General features: G+C 46.9%; 1 protein-coding gene across 3 annotated transcripts in view; it reads left to right on the plus strand.

The window, feature by feature from the left end:
* The window catches only part of LOC144129093 (allene oxide synthase-lipoxygenase protein-like), a 41,631-nt gene extending 21,535 nt beyond the window's left edge, over positions 1-20,096 (plus strand). For 2 of the 3 annotated variants that reach the window (XM_077663004.1, XM_077663002.1), the window contains exons 3-17: positions 2,814-3,071; positions 6,307-6,351; positions 6,665-6,790; positions 8,320-8,417; positions 11,205-11,337; positions 11,595-11,690; positions 11,796-11,892; positions 12,395-12,512; positions 12,874-12,966; positions 13,384-13,444; positions 14,180-14,285; positions 14,350-14,441; positions 16,757-16,936; positions 19,073-19,236; positions 19,770-20,096. In XM_077663004.1, the coding sequence (XP_077519130.1) occupies positions 2,814-3,071; positions 6,307-6,351; positions 6,665-6,790; positions 8,320-8,417; positions 11,205-11,337; positions 11,595-11,690; positions 11,796-11,892; positions 12,395-12,512; positions 12,874-12,966; positions 13,384-13,444; positions 14,180-14,285; positions 14,350-14,441; positions 16,757-16,936; positions 19,073-19,236; positions 19,770-19,884 (1,782 nt within the window). In that variant the 3' untranslated portion in view covers positions 19,885-20,096. The remainder of the gene's footprint in view (positions 1-2,813; positions 3,072-6,306; positions 6,352-6,664; positions 6,791-8,319; positions 8,418-11,204; positions 11,338-11,594; positions 11,691-11,795; positions 11,893-12,394; positions 12,513-12,873; positions 12,967-13,383; positions 13,445-14,179; positions 14,286-14,349; positions 14,442-16,756; positions 16,937-19,072; positions 19,237-19,769) is intronic. The other variant, XM_077663003.1, reaches the window with a different exon arrangement.

The raw sequence follows: 20,096 nt of genomic DNA on the forward strand, positions 1-20,096 counted from the left end.
AGGACGTTACCCTTACAAAATGGTCCATAGACAGTCAATAGACTTCTTATAGACTCTATTGCCTTCCTATAGATATTTATTTTTCTCTATTCATAGTCTATAGACTGTACATAGACAAAAGTCGACTGAAAATATGTATAGCCATAAATCTAAAGTTTGTCTATAGACTGTCTATAGGATTTGTATTGCCTATAAACTGTTCACTAGGGTTTCTCTAGAGAGACCCTTTAGACTTCATAGACAGAAGACCATGGAAAGTTCATAGACTGTCTAAAGAAATTTTTGTAAGGGTAAGCCCGCTTAGACTGATATCATACCAGCCCGTGTGCTGTGCGATGTCAGTGCACGTTAAAGATCCTCAGGTGGTCGAAATTATTCCGGATACGACCACTACGGCACCTCTTTCTTCGTTCTCCTTTCACTTCCTCCTTCAACCCTTCCCTTACGGCGCGGTTCGGGTGTCCGTCGAGATAAGTGGGACAGTTACTGCGCCATTTCCTTTCTTCAAAACCAATTTTCAGTTTTTTCCGGCCGTGGTTACTCAGTGATTGCGGTGAACCTGCTTATATGCACGGCGCCGTGGGCTTGATTCCTGGCGGCGGCGACCGCATTGCAATGGAGGCAAAATGCAAAACTGCTCCTGTGTTGTCAAGTTCGATACACTGTGATCTGAGCTACGGTAGTTAATTTGGTAGAACATCTCACGCGACATTCGGAGGTCATGAGTCCAGCTCCCGCCGGGAGCATGTTATTTTTTCTCCTGCTTTTTGTCAAATTATCTCCTGCCCAAATGTTTAATCAACTACTTCCGTTCCTCAATCGACAAAATACGTACAGCTACCGCGAACGTATTCAATGCTTTTTAAGGGTTTAATTTCACACGTAAGTCATGCGCACCGTGCTTTTTGAAAAGCAGGGCAGTTGTTATTTTTCCTTTTTATCCTAGCATCGTAGTTCTTCCATAGCAACAATTTTTCTTCGTAAATTCTACAAGGCACAACTGTACTTTAAATAAAAAAATAAAACAGCTGAAGAAAAAAATGATGGCTTCGCCTGTGTAGCCTCCACGCAATGTCCCAATATGCAAAACATACTGCCTTGCCGCAACCGGATTGCGAGGTCATTCCTTCGGCTGTTCCCAGCCGATAACGTTGCCGGCGTTGAACGGCCGGAAGTCCGGGGTTTTCCCGCGCATCACACGTTTGCCGTAATGACGTCGGACATTCGTTAAAGCATCGCCCAGTATCGATATTTCTATATTTTTTGTTCTTCTATATTCTTCTATATTTTTGGGGCTGTGAAAACGATCAGAAGGATGGTTTGTGAATAGGCTTAGGTTTTCACGGCAGTCCGAGAAACGATGCTGCTCAACGAACAGCGTTGTAACATGGGTTGTATGACTGTAGTGCTTGGGGCGTCTGCAGAGCGAACGGTGGGAAGCGAGAAAGAAAGAAATGAAGAAAATAAAGGGAGAGAAGTTAACGAGGTATACGTCCGATTGGCTACCCTACACAAGCGAAATGAGATAAAGCATGCGACCGAACAGTGAAACGGAAGGAAGGTGGGATTTGTTGTGAAAACTGAACGCGGCTGTGGTCATATGTCCTGTGGGCTTAGTAAAAGCAAATCAAGTCAACTGTGCTTCTGCAGACGGCTGCTTAAGCCTACGGCTCTTAAATACCTAAGCAACTCTTTTAATGTGTTCTGTGGTGATTAAATGTTAGGTCCTGCAAACCCAACTTTTGTTAGGAAACGTCAATCTAAACTGTTCAGGGCGGCTTCCCGACACACACGTTCATCGTCAAAGCGAGTGTCGCAGCAGAGAAGGTCCCCTCACGCCTACAGGGTTCACACGCTGGAGAATAAGCCATCCCAACTACATAATAATAAGCACTCGTGAACGCTGCCCAAAATCACAGGCCATACAACAACGCTTCAACTACGCGGGATAGGCCGGGAGGTAGCTTGAGTTGCGGTGAAGGGTTGCGTTTGCAAAGGTGGGGTCCGAGTTTCCCGGGGCGCTCCGTGAGGTCAAAGTCGTGTTGTTGGTAAGCACACGAATCTCCCTTATGTAATGCATCGGCTGTTACCAGTGGAACGAGGATACGTTGCGCTCTCGCATGGGGCTATCGAGCAGCTTTATCTCCAATTACCAATGATGCCGCTGTTACCTGGAAGCCACTGGGAAGTAATGTTGTGACCATTTTCAAATGTACAGCGAGGAATATGTCTGTTGGCGGGCGTTTTTAGGTACATATATGGCAGCGCAGTGCCAATATCTGTTGAGGCGAATTAGCCGGCTTCCTGGAAAACAGTATGCATCAGAACTGGAGAGTATGTGTTAATTCAAACTTCAAGCCCCAAAATAAAGGGCTCTAATAGACTTATAATAATAATAATTGGTTTTTGGGGAAAGGAAATGGCGCAGTATCTATCTCATATATCGTTGGACACCTGAACCGCGCCGTAAGGGAAGTGTAAACGAGGGAGTAAAAGAAGAAAGGAAGAGAGAGGTGCCGTAGTGGAGGGCTCCGGAATAATTTCGACCACCTGGGGATCTTTAACGTGCACTGACATCGCACAGCACACGGGCGCCTTAGCGTTTTTCCTCCATAAAAACGCAGCCGCCGCGGTCGGGTTCGAACCCGGGAACTCCGGATCAGTAGTCGAGCGCCCTAACCACTCAGCCACCACGGCGGGTTCTCTAATAGACTTTATTTTACAAAATAAGACCAGAGCACGCATGAAGGCAAACTTCACTTGTCAAATTAACGTGGCGATTTCGCGTATCATCGGTGCTTGTTCTCTCGCAGGTGGAGGTATGGCGCGACAGCTTCGGCTTCGGCCACGCCTGGTTCATCGACCGCATCGAAGTGCAGGACCAGATGACGGGCGAGCTGTACGTGTTCCCTTTCCACCGGTGGCTTCCCGCGAACGTGCACTTCTTCGTCACCATGTACGACTGCGTGCTGCCCCACGACGACCCCAACCAGCGGCAGCGGCGCGATGAGCTTCAGCGCAAGCGCAAGCTGTACCGCTACAAGGCCTGGATCCCCGAGGGTCCCACGCAGGTACGGCGGCATGGACATCCTGTAAGACCAGATGGGGACGCGATACTCTCCCCACGGGTCTTGGCTGACGCAAGAGCTAGAAAAACGGCGAAAGTTAGAATGCCCTCGAATGCGCAAAAACAGACACTTTAAGGTGGAGCACCCGCCGCGGTTGCTCAGTGGTGTTGCATTTGGGTTGCAAGCCCCAAAGGTAGCGTTGGCCTGGCGGCCTGGGGCAAAGCTGGAAACATCCGAAGGTCCCGGCAAAGGATGACTCGACTGGCAACAGAACAACTTGTTTATTCTGGCATCGCAAAAGAGCAGCCGGTCAGGGCGACCACGTTACTCGAAGGAAGAAATGAAGTCTCTCTTTGGCGTAGTAGTAAGTGGATGAAAGGGGAAGAGGAAAGGAAAATGCACGGGCCTGTGACTGGTGTTAAAACACCACCACCACTGCCAGCGTGCAGATAGAGAGAAGGATAGGTAGGGTTTCAGAGGAAGAAGGAAGAACGCGCGCGCAGGGGCGCGCGGCGTTCTCTCTCGGCCTCTCTCTCTGGCGTCCGGAGCAGCTGCTTTTATACCCACGGAGTCGAGGGCAAGAAGGAACGCCTCGGGATGAGTCGCACTAGACGGCGACGCGCGGACATGTCGAGACGTGGAGAGACGCGTCCGCCGGGCCGGCGCCGGTCAGACCTCCTCGCCTCCCAGTTGGGGAGCTCCTCTCCCCGGCTGCCGCGCTTTGACAAGCGTGAGCACCAACATGCACACACACACACACACACACACACACGCACACACGACGACACGTGCCATTGAAACCTGCCTGGACGCGCTTGGCGGGAGGCGTTACGGCAGTACTGAACGGGTCCAAATGACCGCCGCTTTGAACGAAGCCGCGGCGTCCGTTGAATCCGCGCCGGCTATACCGCGCGTTGTAGGCGAGACGTAACAGTGGTTAGGGCGCTCGACTACTGATCCGGAGTTCCCGGGCTCGAACCCGACCGCGGCGGCTGCGTTTTTATGGAGGCGAAACGCTAAGGCGCCCGTGTGCTGTGCGATGTCAGTGCACGTTAAAGATCCCCAGGTGGTCGAGATTATTCCGGAGCCCTCCACTACGGCACCTGTTTCTCTCTTTCTTCTTTCACTCCCTCCTTTATCCCTTCCCTTATGGCGCGGTTAAGGTGTCCAACGATATATGAGACAGATACTGCGCCATTTCCTTTCCCCCGAAAACCAATTATTGTTATTATTAAGGTGGAGCATGTCGTGAAGATTGTCCGGGAAAGGCGCTGTAACTACGCCAGTTTGAATATACGTTCAAACTGCGCCGTAGGTTAAAGGGGCTTTGAAGGGGGCTCTAATAAAATTGCGGAATGCCTGGGATATTGAAGCACGCCGCTTCACGAATAGTTTCCAGCAAGGATTTTTTAAGTGCGCTTTGTAGAATGTGAGTTATCTGTAGTTAAAATTCGAATTTCAGCGTCTTCGCGCCTTTCCCTCTCCTCTCGTCGCTTTTCGCACGCTGGAAGGTAGGCTCTCCTTCGCCGACCCCCATCTGAAAGCAGAGCTTCCCGACCCGCCGGAGATAAGCGGCTTATTGGCCGCGGCCATGGTAGCTGTCTGACGTCTGAAATAATCTAACCAACAGCCACCTCTCAACTTGTATACGTAGATGTGAGCGACGGAGGAGAGTGCGAGCATGAAAATGTCGCCGGGAAGGGCTCGCCAACTTTGACGCGCGATTGTGGGTCGTCTGCTGCGTGTAGAAGAGTATTATTCGGCCCTGGTTTTCATGGCAACACAGTGCTGTGATTAAGTGAGTTAATGTGCTCTCCTCGGAAGGCGTTTCAGAGCCCCTTTAAGAGGCGAAGAAGGCAAAGGAGAGGAGACGGCACAGATGAAGTGAATGAGATCCTCAGGACCACCGTGTATTGAAGCCGGCAGTTGAGATCTCAAGAGTTCAGTGCTTCAACTGAGGCATATTTTTTTCTTTTTTTACATGTTGAAGTGCTCTCTGACGCCCAAAAATAATACCTGCTGACAGGCGTTCATTGCAACTTCAATGGTCATCAGCGTCAATTTCTTTGTTCGTTAATAAGCGCGTGCGCGGTACAAATCAACGAACAAACGTGCAATCAAGCTGTTCGGAAGGTGATGATATCAAGAGCAGCGCGACTGAATGAATGCGTGCTTTTGAAGTTTGTTAATGCGGTACCATTAAATGCCCCATGGGTCCAAAATGTGTCGTCGGTCCTAAGATTCGCCCATTGGCTAGAGGGAAGCGACCCCCCTAGAGAGGAGTGTGGCTGAAGGAAAGTGACGTCACAAGACCGGAGTGGCGTCACTTCCGGTAAAGTCACCAACGGCTGATAATGCTATAGCATTGCTAGCACATAACGGTATCAGGTGCCCTATTGAATTTTTTTGCAAGGAAGTAAGAAATCAGACCTGGAAGTTTAGTTACTTGAGTGTCCAGTAACTTAGTGACGGAAGAAACCGACGCAACGGGAAAGAGATTTCAGTCTGATGCGTTAGACACGAAGAAGATGACACCAACATTGAGCCATGAAATTCAATGGTGGCTGTGTTATTGACAGCCTTATGCGTTTACGGTGCGTATGTGTAGCGAGCTTAATGGCCGCATTCCTTCGGAAATGCTAATGTATCTTGAGCTTAACGGCTGAAGTTGTGGGACATAATTTTAGTAAAGATTAACCCGAGAATTATTGCCAGGCTTGAAATTTTAGATCTTATTAGGAGACTGTTTCCGCAGATTAGGAGACTGTTCCCTCAGATTTGGAGACTGGTGCCGCGTAATTGGAGATTGTTGAAAGCAGACCTCTTATTTGCGCACTATGTCGACTAAACTCGTAGAAATGCAAAAAATTTAGAAGCACCATTTTTGCACATTTGTTACTGTACAAAGAACGCTGCCAAAATGCTAAGGTGTGCATATTAGGTCATTTACTACAAATCAAATTCACGTTAAATATCTTTATTCATGCTAGTTAATTCATCCTGTCATCGCTATGCTGTGATTTTATTTTATCGGATATCTGCCTCAAAATTTCGCTTACTTGTTCTCTGCTGCTGTTTGTATTTTTACCTCGATAAACAATTAAATTCGGTGGAAGGGTTTCATAATAAAAATATTTCGATATTTTTTATACATTTGAACCGAGAAACAAGAGTTGACCCGCAGCAGGAGTTCTTCATTTAAAGTATCACACTTAATCGCGCATTTTGCTCTTTTCAGTCATACCGCCTTCCTGAGGATGAACAGTTCAGTCATGAATACAAGGTAAGGCATATCTCGCAGTATTCAGAAAGTGAACACTTTATTTTTCTTTGTCAATGTATTTAAAAATTATCTACACTTCATGATGAGACAGCAAGCTAATGAGCGCCTTCGATAGAATTAAGAGAACAATTTAGGGCGCTTTTTATCACTACCTGTGTTGTTCGACTTGTGACAAAGATTTCCGAAAGTTATCTCTTAATTTATCTTGTTACAATCGAAGGAATAATAACTTGTCAACAGGGCTTCTTCCGAAATTTTTGGACCAGGAAGTTCCTATGCACTTGAACATCCGTTTTCCTTCTCTTCTTCTCAGTGGGACATCCTGTCGATGAAAGCGCGCATGATGGTCGAGACCAAGCTGATCAAGATCAAGGTGACGCACTGGCAATCCATGGATGACCTGAGGCGGGTGTACAAGTACAGCCTAGGAGAACCCAGGGTAAGCTACTAGACCGCTCCGCTATACATGGGGGATGTGGGGAGGTACCGAAGAGGAAATAAGGCGATTGGGTTGCCCCCTAGCGCACTTCATACTACGCGTGTTTACTGTCTTCGAATCCCCCGCAGACTTGGAGGTGCGCGCGCCCTTGACATTTGTTGATGTGATGGTTGAAGATGTCGCATGTCAAGGAGTGCGTCTGAGCTTAGTGAATTCAGGCATCGCATCGTGAGAGAGCGCGCGAAGACGATGGTAACTGGCAGTGGCCCGCACGAAGAGCGCAAATTCTCTTTCTTCGCAACTTGCGGTGATTGGCTCGTTCTTTTTTGGTGCCACAAATGTATGGCCACATCGGAGGGTTGCTCGGAGGGTTTCGCAAGCAATATCACGTGCCCGTTGATTGCCCTGTATCTAACCTGATAGCCCGTAATCTATTCCATAAAGACCCGCAGTTGAGCACGTTGTATATTGGCGAATATGAATGTTGAACGGGCCCCTCAAGTGCTCAGGTATGTTGTTGTCAGTAAAGGCACGTAGAGCACCCTGGCTGCCTGTGCGTCTATGTAATGTGCTGCTGGAGAAAGATGGCTTCTGCCATTGCTTGCACATCTCCAGCAGTTTGAGGTGCAAACGTTTGTGTGGTGAAGTACGGTATGACCTTTTGGCCCGACTGATGCAGTGGATGTGACCTTATTTGCGTGCCTGGCATCTTTAGAGCACGCGTCTTGCAAGCGTCCCGTCTGGTGACTGGCACGAGCCTGCTGGTGCTCTTGAATGAAAGTGATGTCCATAATCTTCGGGATTGGTTGCACCGTAGTTCGAGGTCTCGCGTCTCAAGGAGAAAAACTATGGGACTTGGGGGAGGCGTTGTGGTGATGAACCGATGTCTGTCATGATGGCCCTGCCTTGTTGTGAAGCGGTGAGCCAAAGGATGGTACAGGCCAGGTAGTGGCCGCAGATCCGGACCTAGAGGGTAAAATAATAAGAAAAATTATACAACGGGTGGAGGGCATTTCATAGGCACTCTCAGGGGATAAAATGGTAGTTTACCAATATTCCTCAACAAGGCAGAATAAAAGAGCTCCATTTCATCAGTACCCACCTATGGGGCAGAAACGTGGAGGCTAAAGAAAATGGTTGAATTAAAAAGGTTAAATTGAGGACAATACAGTGATCTATGGAAAGGACAATGCTAGGGGTACCGTTAAGATATCTGAAGAGAGCAGAATAGGTAAAGGAACAAACGAGGGTTAATGCAACCTAGTCGAGATGAAGAAGAAATGAGCATGGGTAGGGCAGGGAGCGGCAGAGAGTCAGGTGTGCCGATGAGATTATGAAGTTTGCGGGGATAAGGTGAGCGCAGTTGGCACTCGACCGGGTTAATGTTAGGGATATGAGAGATAATTTTGTCCTGCAGTGGATCAGTTAGGCTAATGATGATAATTGCAATGATGATTCTATTTGCTTGAAGACTTGCAAAGATTCATTTGTGCCGCTCGGTTGTTTATAACGGCATTCACGAACCGCAGTGCCTGGATCACTGGAACGAAGATCGATGGTTTGGTCTGCAACGAGTGCAAGGCGTCAACCCTTATCTCATAACGCTTTGCAAAGCTATTCCGGAAAAGTAAGTCTTTGCCTGCAGTTTTTTTTATTTCCATCGTTATTGATCTTCCTAGCTAATAAAAGAGCGGACTTCAAAGTTAGCGCATGATGGCAAATAGTCGTTATATTTTTCCGCACTGGCATTGATGCAGAAAAACATCGAATTTAATTCTTTTTCAAGCCTTTATAGAAATGCAGTGATGAAGAGAACAATTTATAATGGGAAGTAGTGACCTTGTACGACATACGCACTAAAAGAATTTTTTGGCCAAGAATGGGAAAAAGTGCGGTGCCCTGCAACAGCTCCTTCACGATTTCTTTTTTAACCGCAACTGTGGTATCACAACCACTGAGTTACACTGCTTTTTTCGTGCCAGACGTTACTTCAAAATCGAAGGTACAACTAATGAAGAAGCACAGGATTCGGTATAGGAAAGAATCACTTCAGAGTACTACCCAAACAGAATGCGTGCATCATACCGTACCAGGTCAAGCTACTACACCACAAAGCACATGAGCCGCGTACCTCGCTATAGCGCGCAGCAAGACAAAAACTCACGCGCTTTTTTAATTAATTGGTTTTTGGGGAAAGGAAATGGCGCAGTATCTGTCTCATACATCGTTGGACACCTGAACAGCGCCGTTGGGGAAGGGATAAGGGAGGGAGTAAAAGAAGAAAGGAAGAAGGAGGTGCCGTAGTGGAGGGCTCCGGAATAATTTCGACCACCTGGGGATCTTTAACGTGCACTGACATCGCACAGCACACGGGCGCCTTAGCGTTTTTCCTCCATAAAAACGCAACCGCCGCGGTCGGGTTCGAACCCGGGAACTCCGGCTCACGATCCCGCGTTCACAAATGAGCAACGTAGACGTTTAAGCTTTCTGTGTCTATTTCTGCAGAGTAAAAAATTGCCTCATTTAAAGGTCTCTCTCCCATCAACACAACCATACCATAGGCGGAGGCGCTCCGTCGACAGAACGCGAGCCCCGAACCGCCAGCTTTACGTCACTTTTTTTTTTTTGCGGACCCTCCGCTTCTGTTCGTTCTTTATCTCCAAGTTGGGGCGCACACAAGCGCAACCTTGACATCTCAGTCACTTCCACGTCAGCGGGCATCACAACTTACGAGAAATTAGGTGGAATCGCTGTAACACAAACATAAATTATGTTGAGACTAAAAAAAAAAGAAATAAGAAAAAATGTGTCCCGGCCCGTAACACACACAGTTCTACTCGCTCAGCAAGGCGGAAATTTGGGCGAGTTGGTAAGTGTTCATTCTCGCTCTCAGCGCAACACGAACGGGACACAAGACGAAGGACTAGCACAAGCAGGCGCTGACTATCAGCTTGTTTTTTATTGAAGAACGAAAAGCGTATAAATATAAACAGTGAACCACTTATCAATTAAAACTCTAGTTTGGGCGAGTTCGTTCATGTTGAAAGAAAAACTGGTAATGGCGCAAGAAACGGGGACACAGAAGGCACACAAAAGACAGGACTGACGCCAACTTACAACTGGGATAAAACTGAGAGAGATATTGTTGAGGCATATTTCATCAGAAAAGCTGGAAACAAATGCGTTAGCAGGCCTTCCATTATTCTTAGCAGTGCCGAGACGTCTTTTATAGAAGGTTTTTTTGTAGTTCGCAGATTTCCCTTGGTTTTGTGCTCTTGTTTCGTCCTTTCTTTCGGTGTTTTACAATTTTTAGTTTTTTAGACGCTAAGACGACTGTTATTTACAGGAATGATATTCAGTTTTTATCACTTGACGCTAGGCGCTGTATCTTCAGACTTCATCCCTCATTATTGTCATCTTTTTTCACGTGGTTTTATCTCATTGTCGTTCAATTCGTGCTCTTTTTCGCCTTCTTCACGCGTTTCATAAATTGATAGTGTGGACTTGTCATGCCCCTTGGATGATGTTGTTATTATTTCTGCTGGCCAGAAAAGGAGTTGGCTTCACAAGCTCTGTATAGATTAGATTCTGTAGTGATCAGCGTTACTTTGTTGCCAGTGTTCGCATGAATTGCCGTTTGATATGTACAACGTTTACGCATTTGTTGATATGACTTGGTTGTGGTACAAAAAGGCAGGCTAAGTGCAATAAACCCCAGTTGTAAGTTGGCGTCAGTCCTGTCTTATGTGTGCCTTCTGTGTCCCCGTTTCTTGCGCCAATACCAGTTTTTCTTTCTACTTATCAATCAACAAAAGTTATCTGGAAGGCACGTGGGAGGTCAGATAGCTCAATTTCCTCTCGAATAACGTTATGGAAGGGCTGCTGATACATTTTGCGCAGTTGTGGTGAATATAAAAAGCCTCCATTACTTCGCGTGTTAATTTATTGTTATGTCGGAACAGGATGCACGTGTTCTTGTAATCGGGGACACATTGGCACTTTTTGCACTGGGAAGAAGCCTGGGCAAGGGGTCAGCGCCTGTTTGTGCTAGTCCTTCGTCTTGTGTCGCGTTCGTGTTGCGCTGAGAGCGAAAATGTTCTACTCGCTGCCGCCGACAACCCGACCTTCGCCGCGGTTGCAGTGTTCGAAAACCTGCACGGCGCGCTTCCACGCGCGGCGCACAGGTTCTTTAGTGCGCGCCAAGCTGCTTACACTCGGACAAATATTCTCGGAAAGTTCGTTTCATGTTCGCTATCAGGTTCTCCGCGGTTTCCGGACGACGTTTTGACTGAGTCGGCCGAGAATCGGAGATGAAAGCATTTTATGCTTCATACAAGAATAGTAACAACGTAAACCTGTGCACCGGAATGTGGCCCTGTCAAATACATTTCTTCAAACAAACGTGAATGTTCAGGTTTGGCGTGGAAGAATACATGGTCAAGCCCTTTCTCGATGGAATGAGCTTGGATGAAGCCCTGGAGAACAACAAGATCTTCATAACAGACATTCCTCTGGTCGAAGGAGTTCCCCTGATGACCGGAGAGACGGTGAGTTTAAAGGCGCCGCTGCTTCGCTGGTGGTGCATTTTACTCGACTATTACTTCCAACGTTAATGCCAACTTTCCCTTCTGAAGTTCCCACTATAATAATTCAGTTTTGTTGGCCACTACGAGTTTCACGCTCGCCTGGCTTCACATTACTATTTTTGCTTATGACTATTTACGGCTGTCTACTGAAGCAGGCGCTTCTATTTCCTAGCGCTCGGTTAGCATTTCTCTAGCCCGAAATATGATCTTTTTTTCAGCTGTGGGGATCCATGGCTCTGTTCTTCCTCAACAAGAGAAACGACTTGATGCCCATCGCCATTCAGTTAAGGCAGCAGAAATCACTAGACAATCCCGTACGTACCCAGTATTTGCTACGCGTCTACATTAGCGAGGCTTTATATATTTTTTTTAATTTCAAGCGTTGTAAATAACTCCTCGTTCAATTTTTGACAAACCAGGTGTTTCTGCCGTCGGACCCCCCGTACACGTGGATAGCCGCCAAGATGTATTATAACAACTCAGACTCGAGCTATCACCAGTCGTGCTCACACTTAGGTAAGCACCATCGGATGCCTGACAGACGCGAACTAGGTGAACGTAAGACTTGTTTAGGCTTGCGATGGATTACCCGTCCGATCCTGATACTTGCAATATCGCAGCGTTAAAGAGAGGTATTATTGTTTTCTCGAAAGAAACAGCCACAAAACTTCTTCAAAGTAGTTCGATAAATGTCTGAAGCATTTTCTTGCTGAATCCTGAGCACGTGCCGTGTCTCGGTGTGCCTTGTTTATGCTCGCGTGATGTCGTCGGTCTGGGGGACGCGAATCTGCATGTCCCTCAAAATATTCGCTCAAGTTTTTTATATCATCGGCATATAAGAGAAAGGCGTGTCTAGGGCAGTGTATTCGGAATATGGGAATTAGTCACGTAGCCGTTAAAATAGACCCAGTGTTCTGGTCTCTCCACCGTAGCAGCTTGCGCCGCTCCTTAGACTTGAAGCGACTTCGTGTCAGAGTGGCGCACTTAACTCACTTTCCTCTCCCACTTCATCCGGCAGGCTTCACGCACCTGCTTATGGAAGGCGTCACTGTGTGCACGCATCGAAACCTGAGTCCATCGCACCCCCTGTTCAAGCTCATGGCACCCCATTTCCTTTTCCTGATCGCCATCAATTCGTGAGTGTGGCGCCCCCTATCGTGGTTCTTGCCTTACGTTGACTAATTTGTGTTTACGTGTGTGTGCTAGATATCACAGGCATTCGTGATCCTTCATTTAAACGTGGGAAAATGTATCAACCTATTCCTTTATTAACACGGAATGCTGCTGTACTTGTGTGTCCCTCTGTACAGTTTAATAGTTGAGCCTACCCGATTTGCTGCTTCCCTACTAATGGTATTGCCTCCAATAAGAGGGATATTTGTATAGAAGCCAACAAACTAGCGCTTAACGTGTCCTCTGGTGCCAAGGAGGTAGCTTAATTTGGGGAAGCAATTGTCGCCATGTGGCACACTGCATTGATTCCACGCCCCATTGCAGGCGTGGCATCAGCAAACTCATCAGTCCAGGAGGATGGGTGGACAAGACTCTGGCTGTCGGAGTGAACGGCATGTTCGAGATCATTCGGAGAGGGTGAGGAATTTGGAAGGCTGCATTTTTTTAACTTTCTTCTCACACTGGACCGCTTGTATAATGAAACAATAATGATAAGATGACTAGAGCAGTGCTTCAGGACACCGGCATTTTTTCGCGCACTGATAACAATCACGTAGTAAGGTTCCGTTTTTTTTATCGCGTCCCCTTTGAACACCTCTGGTGCTAATAAAAAGGGAGTTAGGTTAAGCGCTACTGGAACGTGCAACTCCCTGAGGAAACTCATGAGAACGCCTGGCTGCGTGATGGTTCGATAAGGAAACAAATCACGAAGAAAAAAGGGAATTCTGCACGGCAATGCAAATTAAACTGAAGGATTCGCTTAGACTCATGTGTCATATTACTGCGTTCTTTTCGCGGGCAGGTTGTCATACCAACTTTTTTTTCTTCGAACAGACTGGATGTCTGGAGGCTCGACGTTCATGGGAACCCGGAAAAGGATATAGAGTCTAGAGGGGTAAGTTTGCGCGCTAGTAACTGGCGTTTTATGAACGCTACAGCCTTTTTATTCTGGCATCACCTGCGATGCATTCACTGTTGCAGGCAGAAAGGGGTTCTCCGCTATCAGTTCTTCTGATCTGCAAATCCACAAGCAGCGCAAAATACGTTGATAGATACGCTGAGCTTTGTAGATATACTATCGCGCTGAAAATGAGTTCTGGCCGGAGTTCAGTTCTGCAAGCAGTGCCAGCCCAGCGTTGCTGCAAACTTCTGCACTGAGACGTTGAGGCCAATAATGAACACTTAATGTTTGTGTAATTTGGGTGCTCAGTATAAGGCCGCATTGTTTTACTATAAAGCGGAACGCCCAGTTGGTTCACTTCAGGCGCGTTGCAAGTCATATTGAGCGCCATAGTATATCATCAGCATCTCGCAGTATGACTATGATCGCTGCTGGTTCGTGTAATAACATATGCTTTTGCAATGAGATGCCAAACTTATCTTGGCGATGTCGCAGTTTGGAGCTTAATCAAACGCGCTGTGTTTATTATATTAGCCGTTGTGAGCACGGAATGCTATGCTATACGCCAGGCATGTAACGATGAACAAAAATTAACTACGTGTTAGGAAGCTACACATCAGAAATCACGAAATATAACAGAAATCGTTGCTTTAAGTATTCATTTCTGTCCGTTTTCAATCGCGAGGCCACCTAAACTATAGTCGTGTACTACTTACGTTTCAACTACAGGTACTCAGCCCTGAGGTGCTCCCATGGTATCCGTACAGGGACGACGCAATAAGGATTAACGCGGCGATCAGAAACTACGTGGCGAAGATTGTCAACTACTACTACGGTGAGCACCTCTTTATTCAGCCACTCGGCGATATGTGAAACATATCACCTCCTAAATAACGCAGACACGCCAGAGAAGCTTGAAAACGACTACGAGCTGCACCAGTGGAGAGACGAGCTTGTTAAAGAGCGCCACCTGACGGGCGTCGGCATTAAGGCAAGTATACTCTCTTCTCGTATCCGCGCAGGCCTAAGAAAAAAAAATAAAAGGTGGTGTGGGGGGACTTCGACGTGGCTTCGTGGTTTCCTTACTGACACACTGCACAGACGAAAAGAAGAATGCAGACCAATAGTTAACCACACAAAGCATTCTAACCATTCACGATGAAGTCTTCGGATTATTTATGAACCAGGAAAGCACGCGGTGCAGCTAGATCCCGTACACTGAATGATTCACATACGTGGTCGTGCCAGATGTGTGGTGCGCGACCACATCAGCAACAACAACGAGATGAATCATTTATTAGATTGCTCGACACAAGAAGCCAGTGGCAATACGTGGGACGAAAGGGTTAGGCTGTCGCTCTAAGTGAACAGAACGTTATTGGCCGAGAAAGTTGACCGGAAATCATGCACGTCCATCCTATGCGGCAGATCGAATGTCGGTGCTTTTCTAGGCGGCCGCTGCCGGCTAGCCGGTCTGGTCGTTCCTGGAACAGTTTAAGATGTGCTGAAAGATTTACCGCAGACGTCTAGTGCGTTTTATCACTTATTGCATCGCAGAATTTTTTAACATTGTGCCGGATCGAACAGTTCTTACTCCATATTCTTTGGTGAATGAATTAGTTGCACAGAATTGGTTTCCACTAAGTGTCGGAAACAAAAACGAAGAAAAATTATGGCACAAGTCTCTCGCGTACGTTCAAACTCGTAGACGTGGTCAGTCTTCGTGAACTTTTGTATACTTATGTGTGCCTTCATTTAATACGAACAGCATTTAAACAAGTACCTGCCTTCGCTTGGAAGCTAATATATACGAACTATTCACTTGACATCGTGCATAAAATATTGTTACAATAAGTGATGGATTTATCGCGGATCGCCTATTATCCCCTGCCATTCCGTACGCAAGCTCTAGACCATTTCAGCAAGAGGATACTAAGAAGCTCGACCATCAAGGTCCGCTCAGCGTGCAGTAAGCAAAAATACTAAACATATCTTAGCGAGCAAGCTCTTTTTGTAAAGCGTCATTTGAACTGTGATATCATAGAGGCGCAGAAAACTGTTTATTAGGCCGAGACAGCCACTGCTAAGCTTAGCTTTTGCGGCGTCCGGTCTGCGTAGCCTCAGTGCTATCAGTTGATAAGAGCTTTTCTTGTGGTAGGTACGGTGCTGAATGACACATCTATATGCAGGCGTTTCAGACAAGCCAGCATTTCGTGTTTCTGTCACAAGATGTTGCACGAAAATTCAAGGATTCATGCTGATCGCGAAAATTGGTTAAAGAGGGTTTAACGTCCCAAAGCGACTAGACTATGAGGGACGCCGTAGTGAAGGGCTCCGGAAATTTCGACCACCTGGGGTTCTTTAACGTGCACTGACATCGCACAGTACACCGGCCTCTAGAATTTCGCCTCCATCGAAATTCGACCGCCGCGGCCGGGATCGAACCCGCGTCTTTCGGGCCAGCAGCCGAGCGCCATAACCACTCAGCCACTGCGGCGGCTGATCGCGAAAATTCAGTAATAAATGTCATTTTCATTCCCATAAGCTCACAGTACGACTGAGCAACTATTTGAAGTCCGCTAGTGAAGAGAAATAAAATATTCCTCAGCGCAGTGGAGGTATATAAGATATTATACTGTAATAAATAATTGTCTTATAGCTTATAGGGGTTTAACGTCCCAAAGTAACGCAGGCTATGAGAGACGCCGCAGTGAAGGGCTCCGGAAATTTCGACCACCTGGGGTTCTCTAACGTGCACTGACATCGCACAGTACACGGGCCTCTAGAATTTCGCCTCCATCGAAATTCGACCGCCGCGGCCGGGATCAAACCCGCGTCTTTCGGGCCGGCAGCCGAGCGCCATAACCACTCAGCTACCACGGCGGCTTAAGTAATAAATAAATAATGCATTCTGTATATTCCGCTGATCTTGATGGGATCACCACGACAAAGCCTGAATTTAATTCGAATGTATGCAGTAGTTGCTGTTTAACCCAACATTAAAGACAGGCTACTATATAGTTACTGAGGTGCCATCAATAAGTGCGCAAGGTTGAGGCGGTGGCCAGATGGCCAGGATTTTCTGGATATGATAATTTCAGGTGAGTTCATTGAATCAGTCGTCCAAAGCTGACAGAATGAACGTGGCGTCATCTTGCTTGCCTCGCCTTTCTAAGCAAGTACACAAGCAACTCAGTGGATCACTTGCTTGGTCACTGACCCAAAAGAGCAATCAATCCATCGAGTAGCCGATAAACCAATTGAGGAACCGGTCACAAGTGGTAACGCTGTGCCATTTCTCCGCAGGGCGTGCCAGGAGAGGAGCACGGGAAGTTCACCAACGTGGAGCAGGTCATTGACACCGTGACGGCCATCATCCAGCAGTGCAGCGTGGGCCACGCGGCGGCAAACTTCCAGCAGTACGAGGAGTACGCCTTCCCGCCAAACTACCCCGCCTTCCTCTACAATGGGCCGCCCAAGGACAAGGTTCGTCGCAGAGAGAGACATATACGAGTTATGCTGCCGAAACATGAGCGGACAAAATATGTCCATGACTTCCCCACCGAAAAATTATATAGGTTTGAACGGGTCAGCGAATAGGACTATGGGTGGCTTTATAGGATGGACTTCCTGAAGCGGTTCATGCTCTGAGGGACGCCGTAGTGGAGAGCTGCGGATAATTTCGACCACCTGGGAATCTTAACCTGCACTGACACAGCAAAGTACACATACCTCTAACATTTTCCCTCCATCGAAATTCTACCGCCGCCGGCAGGTTCGAACCCGCGACTATCAGGCACTGTGTGATATTAGTGCACGTTAATTAGCGATGGGTGCTCAAAATTATTCGGAGCCCTCCACTAAGGCGTCCCTCAAAGCCTGAGTCGCGCAGGGAGCTTAATCCTATAAAGTCCAACAAAATGTGCCATAATCCTGTTTGCCGACCTATTCAAGTCTATACACATTTTTCAATAGGGTTGTGACAAGAAAGTGACAAACTCCTGGAAAACTTGTATTCAGAAGGTTTGAGATGAGAGGCAGCATCCGCGAAGAGCTGCGTCAGAAAGGAGTAACTTATCTGCTCTATGCAAGGTTGAATACTTGGGAATCGCAATGAGTCCTATGAAACGAATCTGTAGTTAAACGAATTTTAGAGGCTTTATGGAGTCTTACAATCCTGAGATGAACGATCTCAATGCCACCTTTTGGCGACCGAAAGCATGACCCGCTGACGAGTAGGTCAGCCTCGGTCGCGTATTACCGTCTCACCTGGTACCGAGATAGAATTGCATTTGCCTTCCGTCCATTCTCCGGAGTGGTGCAGTGGCGAGAGGTCTCAATGATCCTCAGTCAGCGGGCATCGACAGGTGAGATATAAGAGTACAAACTATAAATCGCGCAGATTTTACGACCAAGTAATGAGCCTTATTAACTACTCTGCTCTGCACTTACTACTATGTATTTCATATCGTGGCTGAGTTCTTGGGCTGGAATATATTGATACGGTACTCGTACGCGAGTGGCGTGTAGGTTTTGTTATACAAATATTTGTCACGTTTTTTCTGTTAATCTCAGCATATTTAAGAAATTATAAAGCTTAATAGTGGCAGAAGTTAGATTCATTAATGTGAAAAATCGGACAAGTTGAATAGCGCTCGTCTCTCACTCCACCTGATTTCTTCGCATACATCCGTGCGTGTATACCTGTTGCGTTGTGCTTGTCATGGTCTCTTTTTAATCAAGTAGGTTTTTGCGCATATTTTAAAGAGTGTTTCTGAGGACGGACATGCGCATAAAACACACTAGAAGAGAGGGACTGACTGGAAAAGTGAAGAAATGGGCAGACCAGCTTCTGTTCCCCCTTTCGACAAGCGGCCTTTTCGGAACGGTGTTGGTTGGCTCACGCCTCATTTTAGTTCGCTTCGAATAACGCTTTAAGATGACATGGTACTCGCACTTAAGGCCACGTATGTTATCAGGAATAATTGCATCGTGCCAGTGAACTAACCGCGCTGAATTTATGAAGCATAAAAAATTGGCGGTGGTTTAGCTCTGGTTAAACCTGGAGTGACGCGATAGCTACAGCTCGCCGAGTGGAACTTGCTCAGTTGAATTGCAAAGTCAGTCTTTCGCCGCTCCGTTTCGCTTGGTGTTCCTTCTTCATCTTCGTCCCACTTGACACGGCGCATGCGCACAGCTGTGGCAGCTCGGTTTCCCGGCGCGCCGCGCCGCGCCGCCAGCAGCAGCAGCTGCTTCGCACCACGTGATCAGCCACGGCGCCGCGCCGCCGGCAGCTGCTCTTCGCCACGTGACCAACGACGTGACAGCGTGGTGGCGCCGTCACGCAGAATGCTCGAAATGCTATCGTAATGTAGTTATCGCTACAAAACTACACACCTTATAAAGATGACAAGTACATGCGCAGTCAGTATAAATGTTCAAATCTACAAAGGTCTCTCTAGAATACATTCCAGAAAACTTGTTTGAAAAAGAGGTTGGCGCTAGTACTTGAGCAACGTGTCTCGGGGAACAATGAATGGATGTCATGAGACCTCGACTCTCGTTAAGGTTAACACCATATACTCATTACCGGTGTCAGTGAAAACTACGCTCTAATTTCAGAGGGCCTGGACGCAAGATGACATCGTGTCCATTCTCCCATCGCGCCAAGTCACGCTCGACAGCATGATCATCACGAAGCTTCTCAGCAGCAAGGGCACCAACTCGCTCGGGGACTTTGAGGTTCAGTACATGTACGAACCGTTCGCCGTCAGGGCCGCCGATGAGTAAGATTATCACATTTCTCTTTGATTTTTTTGTGAATATCTCTTTTATTGTGATCTTGTGAAATATGACTCAACCGTGACACAGGTCTGTGCTCTTTCGTTTTTCGTAATGTACACCTTACGAATCTTTGCTTATCGAATGCATTATTCGCTTTCTTCAGTTAAACTGCTACTTAAACTCCTTGAAGCTATCAGCAAGCTGAAGCTTACCGTTTAATTTTGCGTATATATATATTGTACACACTCACTGGCCTTCAAAATGGGTCTCTCTCTCTATAAGAATGAATGCTATTTTTATTCCTGTTGCTTTCCCCCGGAAAACAGTGCTTGGAACTTTTGATAAGAAACGTTTGCAGGCTTGCATTCCAAACCTTCCTTTATTTTATACCTACTTTTGCGGCACGGGGCTGCCGTTGCATAATTCTATAAACTACAAAGCATGCTGTTAATCCAACAAAACGCATTTACGTGCGCAATAGTTCTAGGTTGGCAGTCAGCAAAAAAATCTCGGTGATGTTTTTTTTTATTTTCAGGTTTCGAGCGGAACTGAAGTTGATCAGCGAAGACATCAAGAAAAGAAACTCATGCAAGGACCTTCCATACCCTTATCTGGACCCAGAGATTGTCCCAAACTCCATCAGTATTTAATACACACAGGAACCCGTTCAAATTTCCTAGCAAAAATGCTAGGAGGAACTATTTATGACACGCAACAAACTCGAAACAACCACCACAGGCTCAGGTGTTTATTTAATATCTACCATTGCTGTACATAGATAAGCTGCAACCTTACCAGTCGGCCACCCAAGTGTGTTATTTGTACAAAAGTGTCTCGCTCGAAAATAAAAACGTTTCTTCAA

This window comes from Amblyomma americanum, chromosome 4 (genome assembly GCF_052857255.1).
Source record: "Amblyomma americanum isolate KBUSLIRL-KWMA chromosome 4, ASM5285725v1, whole genome shotgun sequence".
NCBI classification, from domain to species: domain Eukaryota; kingdom Metazoa; phylum Arthropoda; class Arachnida; order Ixodida; family Ixodidae; genus Amblyomma; species Amblyomma americanum.